This window comes from Trifolium pratense, linkage group LG4 (assembly GCF_020283565.1).
Source record: "Trifolium pratense cultivar HEN17-A07 linkage group LG4, ARS_RC_1.1, whole genome shotgun sequence".
Lineage (NCBI taxonomy): Eukaryota > Viridiplantae > Streptophyta > Magnoliopsida > Fabales > Fabaceae > Trifolium > Trifolium pratense.
In genome coordinates, this window is record NC_060062.1 from 39413636 (window position 1) to 39432401 (window position 18766).

At 35.6% G+C, this 18766-nt stretch overlaps 4 protein-coding genes across 4 annotated transcripts; all 4 read right to left on the bottom strand.

Moving 5' to 3' along the window:
* Nucleotides 1-1466: 1466 nt before the first annotated feature.
* LOC123920025 (anthocyanidin 3-O-glucosyltransferase 2-like) lies at nucleotides 1467-2922 on the bottom strand. The gene has a single exon (XM_045972109.1). The coding sequence runs from the start codon at nucleotides 2920-2922 to the stop codon at nucleotides 1489-1491; it is 1434 nt and encodes a 477-aa protein (XP_045828065.1). The 3' UTR covers nucleotides 1467-1488.
* LOC123920024 (putative UDP-glucose flavonoid 3-O-glucosyltransferase 3) lies at nucleotides 1467-6339 on the bottom strand. The gene has a single exon (XM_045972108.1). It carries the CDS (start codon nucleotides 6337-6339, stop codon nucleotides 4906-4908), a length of 1434 nt encoding a protein of 477 aa, XP_045828064.1. The 3' UTR covers nucleotides 1467-4905.
* A 958-nt stretch (nucleotides 6340-7297) lies between these two features.
* Nucleotides 7298-8863, bottom strand: LOC123920026 (putative UDP-glucose flavonoid 3-O-glucosyltransferase 3). The gene has a single exon (XM_045972110.1). The coding sequence runs from the start codon at nucleotides 8861-8863 to the stop codon at nucleotides 7433-7435; it is 1431 nt and encodes a 476-aa protein (XP_045828066.1). The 3' UTR covers nucleotides 7298-7432.
* A 788-nt stretch (nucleotides 8864-9651) lies between these two features.
* On the bottom strand, nucleotides 9652-11258 carry LOC123920027 (anthocyanidin 3-O-glucosyltransferase 2-like). The gene has a single exon (XM_045972111.1). It carries the CDS (start codon nucleotides 11256-11258, stop codon nucleotides 9828-9830), a length of 1431 nt encoding a protein of 476 aa, XP_045828067.1. The 3' UTR covers nucleotides 9652-9827.
* Between the last annotated feature and the right edge of the window lie 7508 nt (nucleotides 11259-18766).

Below are 18766 nucleotides of genomic sequence, written 5' to 3' on the forward strand. Positions count from 1 at the left end.
ATATATAATACTATTTTATAGATCAGATACATTAATTATTTAATGAATTTAAAAAGTGAGTTAGTTTTTTATAAAACACATTAGAGGAAGTAGTAAACAATGGAGTGACCTATTTATAGAGCTATTTGGAGTAATTAACTCTCTAACTAACTTTCTAATCTCCTAACCAACTTGATAACTTATCAACTAACTCTAGTCGATTAACTAACTATATATATTCTTAACAATATAATCAGAAAATTAAGTCATGAAATGCATGAACTCCAAAAATATCATGTATTTAGCTACAAATATGCAACTAAAAGATTAATTGAACATATATCAAAACAAGGACCTATATTAAAATGCACTTGAAAATGAAAGTGTTGTTGTAATAAGTTTTGAAAACTGTATAATTAATTATAAAGCTTAACAGAGAAAAAACAGTTAACCAATCCAAGACAATACAAAGAGTTGAATCAAACTGATGCCTTAATTTTCTCTCTGTGGCAATTCTAATTAAGATTTTGGAAATGGAAACCCAAAAATTTCATATGGAAAAACTATTTTTGAACTCAAGTGATAAGCGCAAAATTAACCTAGTTTGTAATATAATTTTATCGCCTGAACAAGAGATTAATTCGGGTGCCTAATTTCATATAGGCGTCGTGGATGTCGCCACTTATAAGCCTACTATTATTATTTCTAATGTATGTAATTAACTATGAACTGCTGAAACAGAAAAAGAAACAATTGTCAAAATTAGTACTGCAGTTGATACAACCAAAATGCTTCTCAAGTCACTTTGAGTTTGTATAATACTACTACTATCTACATGATATGGACATTCCAGAAATCAAAAGAAATTTTGCATTTTCACCGCTTATTTCGACTAATAACTTGTCTATACAGACTGATATGACCAAATCCATATTTATCATTTTGGATCTGTTCAAATACAACTTCATAGTAATGATTACTTGTTAAGTACTCAATCATCAATCTAAACTTGGTGCCACCAAACAAATATGCTATACTATTAATTATCACTCTAAGATATTAAAACTAAATAACACTTATTATGACAGAAACATATTCAGACCAAATGTCATCATTGGCAAATGGATTATAGGGTGTGGAGATTGTGTTGCATTAAAGTGTAAAGTGAAAGAAATGAGTGAAAAGAGTAGAAAAGCTTTGTTAGAGGGTGGGTCTTCCTATACTTATTTAAGTCGTTTAATTGATTATATTATAAATCAAGTGTCAAATTAAATATAGGGTGTTGGCTTAATTTTCAACATTAAAAATCACTATAACAAGGATTAATCACTTTCAGAGTGATTTTGGTGACAAGGCTTATAATCACTCATGACTAAAAGGCTTGGTAATCAGCATTTTGCTATTATAGAACTGATTCAATGTAAATAATACTTAAAATGTTATAATTATAATCATTCAACAACTTTAATTAAAATATTGGAAGTAAGTGGGTAATGAGATAATTTAATTTCATATTTGACTCATAATATAATCAACCAAAAGACCTAAATAAGCATAGGAAGAACCACTCTCTTCCAAAGTCTTTCTACTCTTTTCACTCATCTGTTTCACTTTCTTTCGGACCTCTCCATCCTTATCCAAAACACTCCTTATTCCTCGTTCAATCTTGTCGGCAGTTAAAAGATAGTTAGGTCCTCCATTAAACTCCACTTTATAATCTAACGCAATCTCCACCGCCAACTTCAGCTCAACGACCAATTCAAAAGCATTAGTTTGTTGTTCAGCATAGATCGGCCACGTAGCAATAGGCACACCAAAATATATGCTCTCGAGTGTTGAATTCCAGCCACAGTGTGAAACAAATCCACCTGTAGCTGGGTGTGCTAGTATTTGGGTCTGTGGAGCCCATCCAATGACCCTTCCAATCCCTGTCGTCCGATGTAAGAACCCTTCGGGCAAAACCAAACTCAAATCAGAAAGAGAGTATTCACAGGGTGCAGCCATGACTCCTTTCGGTTGGGGTTTGCGCAAAGACCACACGAAACGAGCCCCACTGTTCTCAATAGCATATGCGATCTCCTTAACCTGATCCTCATCAAAAGAACCACTTGTCCCAAAGCAAAAGAAAACTACCGAGGAAGGTGGTTGTTCATCAAGCCACTTGATGATATCATCCGACTCAACGACATTTTTGCTTTTGGGCTCAGGAGTTAATATCGGTCCTACCGGATATATGATAGGTAAACCAGCTAGTCCAGGATGAGAGGAGAAGGAATGAACCGCATGTGATTCTAGCTCTTCAAATGAATTTACTATAATACCATCGGCTTTCTTGAGGCCTCCGGTATACTTCATGAACAACGATTCCCATTCCTTGCTTATCACGGAACTAGGCAACGAGTATGAAGGAACCAAGTTGGCAAAAGTCGGAATAGCCAACTTAGTCTGCTGAAGCAACTGAGTTGGATCAACGTTGTCTTGTTCACGGAGAGTGTGAATATGAAGATTCAAACCAAGGCAAGCAACGCTGGAAGTGAAGAAGATGAGCGTAGGGACGGAGAACTCTTTGGCAACATCAATCATGGTGGTGCAGAACATGTCAACAACGAAGGCGGCAAGTGGTCCATGTTGTTCTCCATTAATGAGATCAGATACAGCTTGACGGACATTTGGTTTCTGAGCTTCAAGAAGAGCGTCAAAGACGGCTCTTGGATTAGTGTTAGGGGGAACAAAACATTCCGGAAGGTCAATGAAGTTGAGAGAATCTGAGATGGGAAGTGATTGAATGTAAGCATCAGTTTCTTTTGAGCGTGAGAATTCTATGAGTAAAACGGTTATCCGTAGACGGTTATCACAGTTAATTAGAAGCTTCGCTAACTCAAGAGTGGAAACTAAATGGCTCAGACCGGGAAAAGGGATAAACACCAGTTGTGCTTTCTTCATCTTTGGAGCACAAAATATATTCACTAGTTTAATTTGCTGTGTTTTGCAAGGTTCCTTGATACTACTGTTTCTATATTGGAATTGGAGGCATTTATCTCTTCATTATTGCACAGGAAGGGTCCATGTTGTTTGGCCAAAAGGATTTTGAATTTTATAATGGCCTTGCTTAAGTAAATTGTAGATGTTCTAAGAAACTATTGAGTATTTAAGTCATCTCTATTTGATTAGCTGTGTTATTGCAACAGATTTCCAATAACAAAAAAATTCAAATAATTCTGAAGATAAAATCATTTTTGGTTACACTGTACATGTTTCTGTCTTTTTATTTGGGATTTGGCTATTTACTACTGTCGTATATATGGACATTGAAAAATCTTGTGGTAGACAAGGATTCAATCTGAATAGCCATATCTTGTTGGAATTATTCAATAATGCATAATATATGGTTTATGATTGTAGGCATGCCTTTTTTTTAGGTGACAACACTTCTATACCTACCCATCACATAAAATTGAGACTTTCTTTTGCAGCACTGCCTACTTCTCGTGCATCCTACGCATTTCCATTTTTAATCTTCTGCTACTTTAAGTAGTGGACGTTATAAAAATAAAATATTTTTGAGAAATTTTTTAAATGCCGTCGGATACTTAAGTAATGGATCTTATAAAAAAAATTGGTAGGGTGTCTTTGGGGGTATCCAATACCTAAGTAGCGGACAAGGGTATTATGGTAAGTTTGTAGGGCACACGAGAAAATGAGTAGGTTGGCAAAAAGAAATTCTCCATAAAATTAGGTACAGTTAAAACCATCTAGTATTATTTTTCATTTCATATGTGGACAACTTTTAGATGGTTGCTCTATGCCCCCTAAAGTGATAGGAATACCATGTGTCCCTCATCTATTGGGAGATATTTTCTGATAGTGGAAATCTTATCGGAAGATACTTTTTAGTAATGCAAATCTTACCAAAAGATATTTTCTGGTAGTGTAAATTTTACCGGGTGATAGTTTTCGATAGTGTGTTTTCTAGTGTGAGCAATTCAGGAGGACGAAGAGCAATCATCCAACTCCTAAAGTCAAGAAATGTCATCTTCTATTTTGGTTTACCATTTGCAAGCCTAAAATATGAGGTTGGACTAGGATTTATAAGTCTCATAATAGTAAAAAATTGCTACATGATGAAGCTTGGATGAGAAATTAAGTATGTGTTTGATAGCAAGTTTCAAAACCGCGGCAACCCAATAAACCACGCTCCAATGCAATAATTTTCCATGAGAAGCTAGGATTTTCAACTTCATAGACGTGTGTTTTTTAGCCGCTTGCCGCGGATACAAACAGACGATAAGACTATTACGAGACTTATACCAGAATCTATACATCAAACCAATTGGAAATTTCTTCCACAGACACTACTCATAATAGTGTTATTTTCCAAATATAATCAGAAAATTAAGTCATGAATGAAGTCCAAAAATATCAGGTAGTTAGCTACAAATCTGTAACTAAAAGATTAATTGAACAGATAAAACAAGGACCTATATATTAAAATGCACATGAAAATGAAAGTGTTGTAATAATAAGTGTGAAAACTGTATAATTAATTATAAAGCTTAACAGAGAAATAACAGTTAACCAATCTAAGAAAATACAAAAAGTAGAATCAAACTGATGCTTGAAAGGTGATGCCTTAATTTTCTCTTTGTGGCAATTCTAGTTAAGATCATGTGGTAAGTGCCAAATTAATCTAGTTTGTAATATAGTTTTATACTTATAGGCACTTATTATTAGTAACTTGATTTGATAGAAAACAATTAATTTTGGAAAAGATATTAATCGAAAACGACTTCATTATTGTTTTTACGAAAAGATGCCTATAGTATTGCATTCATGATAATGTGTTGAATACATATTGGAGTATCGATAAAAATTTGACTCTAAAATCCTTGACCATCTTGTAAATGGGTAATGAGAGATAATTTAATTTCATATCTGATTTATAATATAATCAGTCAAACGACCTAAATAAGTGTGAGAAGATTCGTTCTCTAACAAAGTCTTTCTACTGTTTTCACTCATCTTTTTCACATTGTTTCTTACTTCATCATTATCCAACACACTCCTAATTCCTTTCTCAATCTTGTCGGCGGTTAAAAGATAGTTAGGTCCTTGAAAAAGGTCCACTCTATAATCTAACACAATCTCTACAGCCATCTTGAGCTCAACGACCAATTCAAAAGCATTAGCTTGTTGTTCGGCAAAGATCGGCCATGTGGCAATAGGCACGCCAAAATATACGCTCTCAAGTGTTGAATTCCAGCCACAATGTGAAACAAATCCTCCAGTAGCTGGGTGTGCAAGTATTTGGGTCTGTGGGGCCCATCCAATGACCCTTCCAATCCCTGTCGTCCGATCTAAGAACCCTTCAGGCAAAACCAAACTCAAATCAGAAAGAGAGTAGTATTCAGAGGGTGCAGCCATGACTCCTTTTGGTAGGGGTTTGCGCAAAGACCACACGAAACGAGCTCCACTGTTCTCAATAGCATGTGCTATCTCCTTAACCTGGTCCTCATCGAAAGAACCGCGGGTCCCAAAGCAAAGAAAAACTACTGAAGAAGGTGTTTGATCATCGAGCCACTTGATGATATCATTAGACTCAACGACGCCCTTGGTTTCGGGCTCAGGGGTTAATATGGGCCCCACCGGATATATAATTGGCAAACCAGCTAGTTCGGAATGAGAAGAAAAGGACTTAATAGCATGGGATTCTAGCTCTTCAAATGAATTTACTATGATTCCATCGGCCTTCTTGAGGCCTCCGACATAGTTCAAGAAAAACGGTTCCCATTCCTTGCTTAGCACGGAACCTGGCAATGAATATGAAGGAACCGGGTTGGCAAAAGTTGGGATTACCAACTCTTTCAGCTGCTGCAACTGCGTCGGATCAACGTTGTCTCGTACACGGAGGGTGTGAAGATGAAGATTCAAACCAAGGGAAGCAACACCAGAAGTGAAGAAGACGAGCGTAGGAACAGAAATTTCTTTGGCAATATCAATCATGGTGGTGCAGAACATGTCAACAACGAAGGCAGCGAGGTGTCCATATTGTTCACCATTAGTAAGATCAGAGACGGCTTGTCTGACGTTTGGTTTCTGAGCTTCAAAGAGAGCGCCAAAGGCGTCTCTTGGATTGGTGTTCGGAGGTAGAGAACATTCAGGAAGGTTGATGAAGCTGATCGAATCGGAGGTGGAAAGTGATTTAGTGTATGCATCAGTTCCTCTTGAGTTTGGAAATTTCATGAGCAAGACGGTTATATGGAGACGGTTATCACGGTTGATCAGAAGCTTCGCAAACTCAAGAGTGGAAATTAAATGGCTCGGACCGGGAAAAGGTATAAACACCACTTCTGCTTTCTTCATCTTGGAGCACAAGATATTCACTTAATGTAAGTTACGGTTTAGTGAATTATGAGTATTGAAGTCTTCTTTGTTTGATATATGTGACACCTTTACTTATATATATGGTTTATATCTACATTATGTTTGATCATCGAAGTTTTAAATTATATATTATCCTTGTATCTTCTACTTTTGGAAGAAGAATACACAAGAATTAATCAATTTACATATTTTATGTTTTGATTTGTAATGAATCTGGTCAAACTATGTAGATGCTATTGTTATTTTTGAAAATAAAATATTTGAAGTGTCAAAAGCAATTTTACACAATCAATTTTGGCATATACCAATAATCTTGAGAGTGATGTCATGGCAGACAAGGATATCTTGCTATAGTCGTATATATGGACTTTGAAAATTTGTGTGGCAGACAAGGATATCTTATTGGAATTGTTCAATATAATAATGCATAATATATAATGCGGTTGTGGGCCTGCATTTTTTTTTAAGATTTTGTATTTGGGATAAGGACCGACTAATCTAAAAGATTCATTAATACTAATGTTCATTAATTAACGGAGGCAACTTTAAGGTCAGATTTTCGTTTTGTATGGACTGACCTAAAACAAAAAGTGGCACCGGAAGAATTCGAACCTAAGAACTTCTGAGGAACATACTCCAAGGTCTCAAGCCTTCACTACTTCAGTATGCGTTTGACAAGAACAATGGGGTGCAGGCTATGGTACCTTATTTTTATTTAGAGTATGGTATAATATATAAATTGTTTTGGAACTTTGTAGACCGGAATTTTTGACAATAATATCTTCTAGACTGCAATTTTATGACTCTAGCTTCTTATAATATACTTTTTGTTTTTCTATCAGAACAAGGACATATATTAAAAATTCATATGAAAATGACAGTATTGTAATAAGTGTGGAAACTGCATAAATTATAAAGCTTAACACAAAAATCACAGTTAACCAATCAAAGAGTATATCCTCATTTTTTTCATAGGATTCCTACCACTAAAGTTAATCTCATTTGAGGCATTTAGACATTAAAATTAGGCACCTCTGAACATTTTGTAAGTGCGTAAATGGATAATTTAATTTTACACCTGATTCATAATATAATCAATCAAACGACCTAAATAAGTGTAAGAAGATCCACCCTCTAACAAAGTCGTTTTACTCTTTTCACTTATCTCTTTCACATTCTTTCTTACCTCATCATTATCCAACACACTCCTTATTCCACTTTCAATCTTATCGGCAGTTAAAAGATAGTTAGGTCCTTCATTAAACTCCACTCTATAATCTAACGCAATCTCCACAGCCGCCTTCAGCTCAACGACCAATTGGAAAGCATTAGTCTGTTGTTCAGCAAAGAGCGGCCATGTGGCAATTGGAACACCAAAATATATGCTCTCGAGTGTTGAATTCCAGCCACAATGTGAAACAAATCCTCCCGTAGCTGGGTGGGCCAGTATTTGGGTCTGCGGGGCCCATCCAATGACCCTTCCAACCCCTCTCGTCCGATCTAAGAACCCTTCCGGCAAAACCAAACTCAAATCAGAAAGAGAGTAATCAGTGGGCGGAGCCATGGCTCCTTTAGGTTGGGGTTTGCGCAAAGACCACACGAAGCGAGCCCCGCTGTTCTCAATAGCATGTGCAATCTCCTTAACCTGATCCTCATCGAAAGAACCGCGAGTCCCAAAGCAGAAGAAAACTACTGAGGAAGGTGGTTGATCATCAAGCCACTTGATGATATCATCAGGTTCAACGATGCTCTTGGTTTTGGGCTCAGGAGCTAATATAGGTCCTATCGGATATATAATTGGTAAACTAGACAATTCAGGATGAGAGGAAAAGGAGTGAACCGCATGTGATTCTAGCTCTTCAAATGAATTTACTATAATTCCATCGGCATTCTTGAGGCCTCCGACATTGTTCATGAAAAACGATTCTGCTTCCTTGCTTAGCACGGAACCAGGCAACGAGGTTGAAGGAACCAAGTTGGCAAAAGTCGGGATTGCCAACTCAGCCTGCTGCTGCAACTGAGTTGGAGCAACGTTATCTCGTTCACAGAGAGTGTGAAGATAAAGATTCAAACCAAGGGAAGCAACACCGGAAGTGAAGAAGACAAGCGTAGGAAGAGAAAATTCTTTGGCAATATCAATCATGCTGGTGCAGAACATGTCTACAACTAAGGCAGCGATGGGACCATGCTGTTCTCCAGTAGTGAGATCAGATACAGCCTGTCTGACATGTGGTTTTTGAGCTTCAAAGAGAGCACCAAAGGCAGATCTTGGATTGGTATTTGGTGGAAGAGAACATTCTGGAAGGTTAATGAAGTTGAGAGAATCGGAGATGGGAAGTGATTTAATGTAGACATCAGTTTCTGTGAAGTGTGGGAATTTCATGATTAAAATGGTTATCCGGAGACGGTTATCATGGTTGATTAGAAGCTTCGCAAACTCGAGGGTGGAAACTAGATGGCTCGGAGCAGGAAAAGGGATAAACACCACTTCTGCTTTCTTCATCTTGGAGCACAGGATATTCACTTACTGTGAGTTATTGTTTTGTGAATTGTTATTTGATACTAAAGTTGCTTTTATATTTGAATTGGAGATTCTAGAGAATTATTATGAGTATTGAAGTCTTTTTTGTTTGATATATGTGACAGCATCAGTAATATATATGGTTTACATTGTTATTTTTTATGAGTTTCGTATTTTTAAATCATTATCCGTGTCCACGTATATCTTCTACTTATGGAAAAACACACGAAATGTTATGTCAAATCATTAGATGTTACGTATTTTAAATTAATTCTGCAGACAAAATCAATTTTATTAAAAAAGCATTTAAACTTACACACCTATAGTCAATTTTGGCATAAACCAAGAATCTTTATGATGTCATGGCTTTGCTGGAAGGTATACATGGGATTCAACTAATGGATGGCATGGTGGGTGGGGCGGCTATTGACTAGTTTTCTTGGAAAAAGGATTCAGTTTGAATCACTATCATCTTATTGCAATTATTGAATAATGCATAATATAAGGTTTGTGGTTGTGGGCTTGCGTTTTTTTTAGGACTTCGGTATTCCATAAAAAGAATGACTAATTTAACCGTACATTAGTGGGGGCGCATTTAAAGTTAGAGTTTCGTTCTGTATGAACTGACTCAACACAAAAAATGATACCAAGAAAATTCAAACCTGAGAAGGAGCACACTCCAAGGCCCTAAGTCTTCACCACCATATCAACCCATGTGGGTTTGGGCATGTGTTTGACAAAAACAATCAGTTAACATGATTGTAGGCCTATTGCCAAATGAAAATGATCAGTCCTTGTTATATTGAAAATTAAGCCAATACCCTTTAACCTCTCTTTTTTTTATCATAGGGTTCCCACACTGAAGTTAATCTCATTCGAGGCATTTAGACAATAAAAGTGGGAATCTCTGACCCTTTTTGTAAGTGAGTACATGGATAATTTAATTTCACACCTGATTCATAATATAATCGATCAAACGACCTAAATAAGTGTAAGAAGATCCACCCTCTGACAAAGTCTTCTTACTCTTTTCACTCATTTCTTTCATGTTCTTCCTTACCTCTCCATCCGTATCCAACACATTCGTTATTCCTTTCTCAATCTTATCGGCAGTTACAAGATAGTTAGGCCCGCCATTAAAATCCACCTTATAATCCAATGCAATCTCAACACCTATCTTCAGCTCATGCACCAATTCAAAAGCATTTGTTTGTTGTTCAGCAAAGAGCGGCCAAGTGGCAATTGGCACACCAAAATATATGCTCTTGAGCGTAGAATTCCAGCCACAATGCGAAACAAATCCTCCCATAGCTGGGTGGGCCAGTATTTGGGTCTGCGGGGCCCATCCAATGACCTTTCCAATCTCAGCCGTCCGATCTAAGAACCCTTCCGGTAAAATTGAAAGTAATTCAGAAAGAGGATAATCAGTGGGCGCAGGCATGACACCTTTGGGTTTGGGTTTACGCAAAGCCCATACGAAGCGGGCCCCACTATTCTCAACAGCATGCGCGATCTCCTTAACCTGATCCTCATCGAAAGAGCCCATGCTCCCAAAGCAAAGGAAAACTACTGAGGAAGGAGGTTGATCATCAAGCCACTTAATGATATCATCAGAATCAACTGTGCCCTTGGTTTTGGGCTCGGGGTTTAGTATGGGCCCCACCGGATATATAATCGGTAAACTAGCTAGTTCAGGATGAGAGTAAAAGGACTGCACCGCATAGGATTCGAGCTCTTCAAATGAATTTACTATAATGCCATCAGCATTCTTGAGTCCTCTGCAATAGCTCATGAAAAACATTTCCCATTCCTTATTCAGCACGGAACCAGGCAACGAGTATGAAGGAACCGAGTTGGCAAAACTCGGGATGCTAAACTCTGTGTGCTTCAACAACTGATTCAAATCAACTTTCTCACGGAGAGTGTGAAGATGAAGATTCAATCCAAGGGAAGCAACGCCGGAAGTGGAGAAGACGAGTGTAGGAACGGAAAATTCTTTGGCAATATCAATCATATTGGTGCAGAACATGTCAACAACGAAGGCAGCGAGGTGTCCATGTTGTCCTTCTCCAGCAGTGAGGTCGGAGACAGTTTGTTTGATGTTTGGTTTCTGAGCTTCGATGAGAGCGTGCATGGCCAAATTTGGCTTGGTGTCTGGGGGAAGAGAACATTCTGGAAGGTTGATGAAGTTGAGAGAATCGGAGATGGGAAGTGATTTAGTGTAAACATCAGTTTCTGTTGTGTGTGGGAATTTTATGAGCAAGATGGTTATTCGGAGACGGTTATCATGATTGATTAGAAGCTTCGCGAACTCAAGGGTGGAAACTAGATGGCTCGGAACCGGAAATGGAATAAACACCACTTGTGCTTTCTTCATCTTGGAGTAGAATCACTTACTCAGTGTAAGTTACTGTTTTCTGAATTGTTCGTATACTATTTGTTTCTTAAATTCTAGAGAATTAGTATGGTGTGTTTGAAATATGTCTGTGTCTCACACCATTACTGATATATATGATTTACATGCCATTTGATCACTTTTATTTATTAAAATTATTATTTATCGGTGTCTACTTATCAGCGTCGTATTTTAAAGTTTCAACGAATCACATTGATGTGGTGATTGGTTAAATTCATTGAAATTTCAAACAAGACTAACTAAATGGAAACTGATGTCATTGCTTATGTGGAATGAAAGTGAGGTGAGATTGAAATGTTTTTGTCTTTATAAAAAGCTATTGGCTATTTAGTATTGAATATATTGACTGTGGAAAATTATGTGTATCTTGTTGGAATTATTGAAGGCATGCGAATATATAATGTATGGATTGTTTTGGAACTTTATGACAGTAATATCCACTGAGCTGCAATCTTATGGTTCTAGTTCTAGTTCTAGTTCTAGCTTCTTATAATATATATTTTTTTGTTTTTCTAGTTCTGTAAAATGAATATATAATGTAAAGTTGTGGATGTCTGTATAATGCTTAGTTTGCTACATAATTTTGTTTTCATTGTTGCCTAGGTGATGCAGAATCTTGGCATCATTGTTGTTTAGTTGTTTGGTTTGCTAGAAACTATTTGAAATCCTTAACAGTTTGGAGGGATAGGGAGGATGCTAGATTTTGAAATCATTGCGCTAAGCACTATTGAGGCTCCGTCCGCAGATATATAAATGGTGGATGACCCGATCAAAAACCTAATACCAGGCGACCCAGCGGATTGTGGAGGAAGCTCTCATACCTTCTTAGAATTGGGAGTTGGGCTAACTCAATCCAATAAAACCGGCTTGTAAGATGAGGATTGCCGTCACTTATAAACATATATTCAGGTCATCTCGTAACCAATATCAGATGCTTTAACAGAAGCAATTGAAAGCAAGGTGTATGAGCAATGTAACCATTCATAGGCCTAATGGCTAATATTGGGTCAAGATCATGGGAAAATCTAAAAAAAGTGCAACACAGATTTAAGAGCATGTGACTTATGGTGACCTGACCATGTGTTCATCTAGCTGTACACATGATTAGGTATCTTTATGAACATTTCATAAAATTATGTTATTTCATATTGAAGGTATCCTCAACATAATTTGTATACTCAATCATGTTGATACAGATTAAGATAACATAAATTAAACTGCATAGCCTCTCTTTTACCACCACTCTAACATGTTACTCCCTCCGTACCACAATATATGTCACTTTGGGGAAAAAAAATTGTACCACAATATATGTCGCTTTATATTGTCAATGAAGCATTTAATCCTATTTTTCCTATTATACTCTTAACTATTTATTACTCTCTCTTCTTTCAATTCTTCAATTTATTTTTTCCATACCATAAATGAAGGACAATTTTGTAAATCAACTCATAATCTCTCTTTTCCATACAACATTAATTACCTTTCTTAATATATGTAAAAGTCCCAAAACAACATATATTGTGTCCGAAGGGAGTATATGAAGGGAGTAGTTTCTTTATTGCACATTTGTACCACCCTATTATTGACTTTAAGCCACTTTGTTTGACATTTTTAAATGTTTGCAAGATCATGCTTTCATTGATGCATTCAATGATCAATCATGTAAAGCAAACTTTTTTTTGCTGGCAGCCTAACAAAGCTTCCCATTTTTTTCTTTTTTCTAAGTAATAGTTGATGCTTATGTGTCATATATCATTACATTGCATGCTTATGTGTACTTTTTAATGTAACCCTTAATTAACTTTATCATTATTCATTAAATATATAATAATACATAGACTATGTAACTCTTTGAAATAGAAAAATTCTTCACGTTTTTCATTCTTGATCTTTAAAATTCTTCTTCCCATTTTCTTAATTTATGCATTAATTTTACACTAATTAAATATTTTAATGAATTTTTATCTTACACTAATCAATCCTAATATATTTTAATGCATTAGTCTATTATGCATCCCTTCCCATAAAAAAAATACTCCTTCAATTCTAAAAAAAATAAAAATAAAAGATTGTTAGAACTTAAAAACTTAAAACACACTTCAACTCTTTAATTACACTAATTGGATGTATTTAGTGCACAATTTTTCAGATTCATTGTCACTCTATATATAGCCACCACTATCCACATTTCCATGGTGCTATTGAAACTACTATGTTCATTTGGACTAAAATTGTTGTATATTGATCTCTCTCTTTTTTTTTTTTTTTCCTTTTCATTTTCAGGCTGAAAGAAAGAATGTTTTACTTCAGTTGTGGTGTTAATCAATGAAAAGGTATTTCTAAAGTTATTTTTTTTGTTCTTCATTTCTACTAAAGTTATTGTATATACTCCTTTTTCCTTCTTTGCATTGAACGAAATAATTTTTCACAAATTTTCACTTCATGTGTGTTGCTAAATCTAATCAATGAAGAAGTAGGATGAAACAAGGTTGCCATAAGCTGATGAGCTGTAGGACGAAACAAGGTTGTCAATCAAAGATGTCACGCAAAACATTTAAAGATATATACATACATTTTAGAGTCAAAGTTATGCAATTGTTTAGCTCATCTAATTGCCTCATATATGTAACTGATAAGGTTTGAAAGATCTTATAATTAGAGAACACCTTCGTGTCTTCCATTGAAACTCATTTCTTTTTATTTTTGCAATTTTGCTTTTAGTTTTGATGCATAACATTTTAAAATAAAATGATTTGACTCTTTTTTTTGTGTTTGCGAATCACGCCTCTGTATCTCATTTTTCGTTAGTGAATATCTTTGAAAGGTGGCAGAAGAGATTGTTAAATAATAGTATTATTAGGGCTTTAAGTATTGGGCTTTTATGTGTTAGTAGTTTAGTAGTCCATTAGGAATTATTATAAATTGTCTTGTAATCCTTATTTTGTTAAGAAATGCAATTCTGATATTATTGAAACCCTAGCCGTCACTTTGTGTTTATCTCTAAACTTTAACATGGTATCTAGAGCAAGGTTCGATCGCCTTGAACTATTTGTCGCTTCCGTTTTCGAATTCCCAAAAGTTTGGGAATAAATTTGCGATTCTTCGTCTGTCAATTTTGATTTAGAGTCAGGTTTTGTTTAGTTTTGTTGTTGAAGTTCTGTTGTGCTTTTGGTCTCGTGTGATTTTTTCCGTTGTGGTAAATTTTGGATTGAGTTATGAGATGTGAGTGTCTTGTATCTTTAGATTGGAATCTGTTCCGTTTGATGTGTTGATGATGGCGTCAAGTCTTGTATGCCATGATTTTGTTTGTTTGATGCTTTGTCATATTGAAAAAAGAAAGGTGAATCACATGTGGATACGGTGAGAACCGAAAGTTTGCTTGAGTTTTATGACTTTGCAAGGTAATGGTTATTGGTTTGAAAGCAATTGTTTAAACTTCTTGTTTACGGTTTGAAAAAAAAAGACGGATCTCATTGTTTGGATTTGCTAGTTCAATTTGATTTTGAATTGGTTTTGTTCTGTTTTGATTGTTTGTTTTGAGTCGGTTTAATTTCTATTGGTTTTTTTTTGTTGGTTTGATCGGTTCAGTTTGGTTCTATTGCAGTTTGGTTTATATTGCTTCAGTCTGTTGATTTCTTATGTCTGAATATGTCCAGTGAGTCAAGATAATACTCACAATCTGAAATTGTCCGGTGAGTCAATTCTCACGATCTGTCTGGTGAGTGTATACTCACAATTTGTTTGGTGAGTAAAAGCTCGCAATCTGTCTGGTGAGTTAAGTACTCGCAATCTGTCTGGTGAGCGAAAGCTTGCAATCTGCCTGTCTGGTGAGCAAAAGCTTGCAATCTGCCTGTCTGGTGAGCAAAAGCTTGCAATCTGCCTGTCCGGTGAGGGAATACTCACAATCTGAATCCGGTGAGGGAATACTCACAATCTGAATCCGGTGAGGGAATACTCACAATCTGTCTGGTGAGGGAATACTCACAATCTGTCTGGTGAGCGAAAGCTCGCAATCTGTCTGGTGAGGGAATACTCACAATCTGAATATCTGAATCCAGTGAGGGAATACTTACAATATGACTATTTGAAACTCTGAAACTCTGAAGCCTGAAATGAAGTCTGAAGCTGAAGTCGAATTTGGTTCCCCACTTTGGTTAATGCAATTAGTTAATTTAGTTTATTTTCAGGGTTGATTTTGTGACAAGCTCCAAGCTTAGTAAGCTTTAGCTTGAGGGGTAGTATTTAGTTAGAGTTAGTATGATTTCGTTTTTTTGTCTGACAAACTCTTGATGATTATTTGTTAATGCATCGTGAGTTTGAGGGGAAGTGTTAAATAATAGTATTATTAGGGCTTTAAGTATTGAGCTTTTATGTGTTAGTAGTTTAGTAGTCCATTAGGAATTATTATAAATTGTCTTGTAATCTTTATTTTGTTAAGCAATGCAATTCTGATATTATTGAAACCCTAGCCGTCACTTTGTGTTTATCTCTAAACTTTAACAGAGATAATATACTATTTCTCTTTTTCCTTTTTGTAATTTATGTTTTTAGTTCTTGAGATGTTGAAGAGATATAATTAACTTAGAATTTTAATTTGTAACATAATATTTTTATACATTTGTAATGATTTTATTCTATTGTTTCTTACGAAGGTATGAACTATATATCTATTGTTAACATGAAATATAGTCATTGGGAGCTTTAGTAAGTGTGGTACCGAATTTAAGATCAATTTTTATAAAGTATATTTGTGGTACTGACTTTTTAACGGATGCTTTTTGAGAAATTCATGTTAAATATGATGTGAAGTTTATACGGTTATGCCAAAATCTCATTCTATTGTTTCTTTTGATGGTATAGACCAAACATCTATTGTCAACAATAAATATTGTCATTGAGAGTTTTAGTATATGTGGTACTAACGTACTTTTTGTCAAACTAATCCGTGCAGAGAAGCCACTTTTTGTCTAACTAATGAGGTTGAAATCTATCTTAAAAATATTTAGCCTTATGTAGAGATGGATATTTAAAAAATAACCTTCTCACACCAACCTTTGCAATACTATTTTTTCTATATTCCTTGACTCTTATTTCTTAATTATAATTATTTACTCACTCATTGTATTCATGTAAAATTTTAATTTACAATAGTTGGACAGTTACAATTTTAATTAATTAATATTTTCCTATTAAATTTAAAAATAACTTTATTATACCAACCTTTGAAGTACTTTTTTTCTATCCTTAACTGTTGTGTATATAATTACATGATTTCATGCAAGGCTACTACATGTTTGTGGTACAAATTTTGTCAAGGTTTACATGATTAAATGGATAATAGCCTAAATGGAGGATACCTGAGTACAAATTTTGTCAAGGTTTGCTCCATTTAGAGCATGTCCATTTAGTCCTTTTAAATGTCTAGATGTATGCCACGTGCAAAAACAATATCTAAGGGCTGAGATTAAATAACACATTCAAAATCTCTCTTCGTCTCCACGCTAGTAATTCTTCCTCACTTCATTCTCTCATCGCCGTTCTTTGCCGGAGTCGCCATTTCCTTCTTAAACGGACAAGTTGTAAAGATGAAAGATTTGATATGGGGATTGTTCGTGACGGTGATGAAAGTACAAAAGCAAGTATTTTCGTTATATCGTATCCACAGGGACTAGTGTGATATCAAACGTTGATTTGTAATTTCCATGATTTTAAGTGCGGGTTTTTGTAAGATTTGTTTTGAAAACATAAAAGTGCGATTTGGTTAAAAGGATTTTGAAACTTTCGGATAAAAAGAAGTTGTCGGGACTAGATTCATTATCTCGTTAGCATGTATTAATCAACCTTGCTATATATATTTCATTTACCAATCATTATTATCACATATCACACATCGAACGTATCTGTGTCCGGATTACGTCGTGAGATCTATTATATCTATTAACTTTCGATGTCTCGAATCATTAATCGACATAATAGCATTAAGATCTGATATTTTGACATGATTATTAAACTCAACATCTATGTCTAAACATTGAAGTTTAATAAGTGATTATCTTTACTCTTGATTTAAACAATATATGTCTATGCCATTCAAATCTTTTAGAAATAGATGATTAAAACAAGATAACACTTATAATGATTGATAAAGAAAACATATATATTAAGATTGAATTGACTACATGATCACAAAATAACTACATCTAACCCCAACAACAAAGGAATTTAGCTAGACATGATAAAAGTAAACTTACAAGAAAAAGGGATGAAGAACATCTCTTGATTTCTCAAGTACAATGATGAATCCACCTTCAAGAACTCTTAAAACTAATGTTACTTATGTTTCTGAACTATTACAAAACTATATATCTAAGAGAATGGCTTCTGAGCTCTATTTATAGATTTTCAGGACAGTGGAGTTCGCTAAGCGAAATGATGTTCGCTGAGCGAACTAGTTACTTAAGCAAGGGGTTTCTTGACACGTAGCAAAAAGCCTGACTCATCATTATGTTCGCAGAAGCTCGCTATGTCTCGCCATCAGACCATTCCTCCCGGGTTGTGCTCACCATCTCTCGCTATCTTTCGCTGAGCGAATGGCTATTTTGTTGCCCTGCTCGCTGAAGCTCGCCATGGACCCTTAACCCACTGGTTTTGTTCGCTGCAGCTCGCTATGGCTTCGCTGAGCGAAGGCTTCAAAATCCTGCCTTTTCTAGCCATTCCTAACAAAATGCCTTGGGATCAATTTTTCTTTGATTTAATGTTATATTTACATCAAAAGGGGTTTTAATCAAGATTTCTTCATAAATGTATTGGTAAGTGCCCATAATTCATGATACTTTTTAACTAAAATTGGGCACTTATCAGACGGCGGCCGAATAGAGCGGTTCACTCATGATATATTGGGAGAAAAGAGGAGAGAAAAGCGATTTTGGACGCTGCTGCGTTTGACGGAGATGGAGTGATGAGCGGAGATTGGCGGTAGTGGCCATGGGAGGAAGACGGAAGAGTTTTTTTGGTTACAAGGCTAATCAAAACAAAACAAAAAACAAACAGAAAAAAGAAAAGGGAACTATTCTCTAAGGTAGAAAGTTCCAGTCGCGTCGCTTCGAAGAATGTCAAAGAAACCTTCTGGGAAAGAGTTACACCAGAGGGAACGTCAATCTAATTTTATTTTATTATACAATTTTTTTCATCTTTTAATCTCAGCCCTTCAATGATTTTTTGGACACGTGTTGAATATCTTTGCAATCAAATGGATTAAATGGATAATAGCCTAAATGGAGGATACCTGAACTCAAATTTTGGGTTTTGGGTCTTTATCATTTTCTCTAAACAACTCTTCGGTGATAAATTTCCAATTATGTGTTGTAGTTTTTTCCTCTCTTTCATGCCTGTCTTATGTCTCGGCTCTTCATTTGGCTCTTCGTTGTTTATTTTCTTTTCCTTCGCGTATGTTTCCAATATTTTTG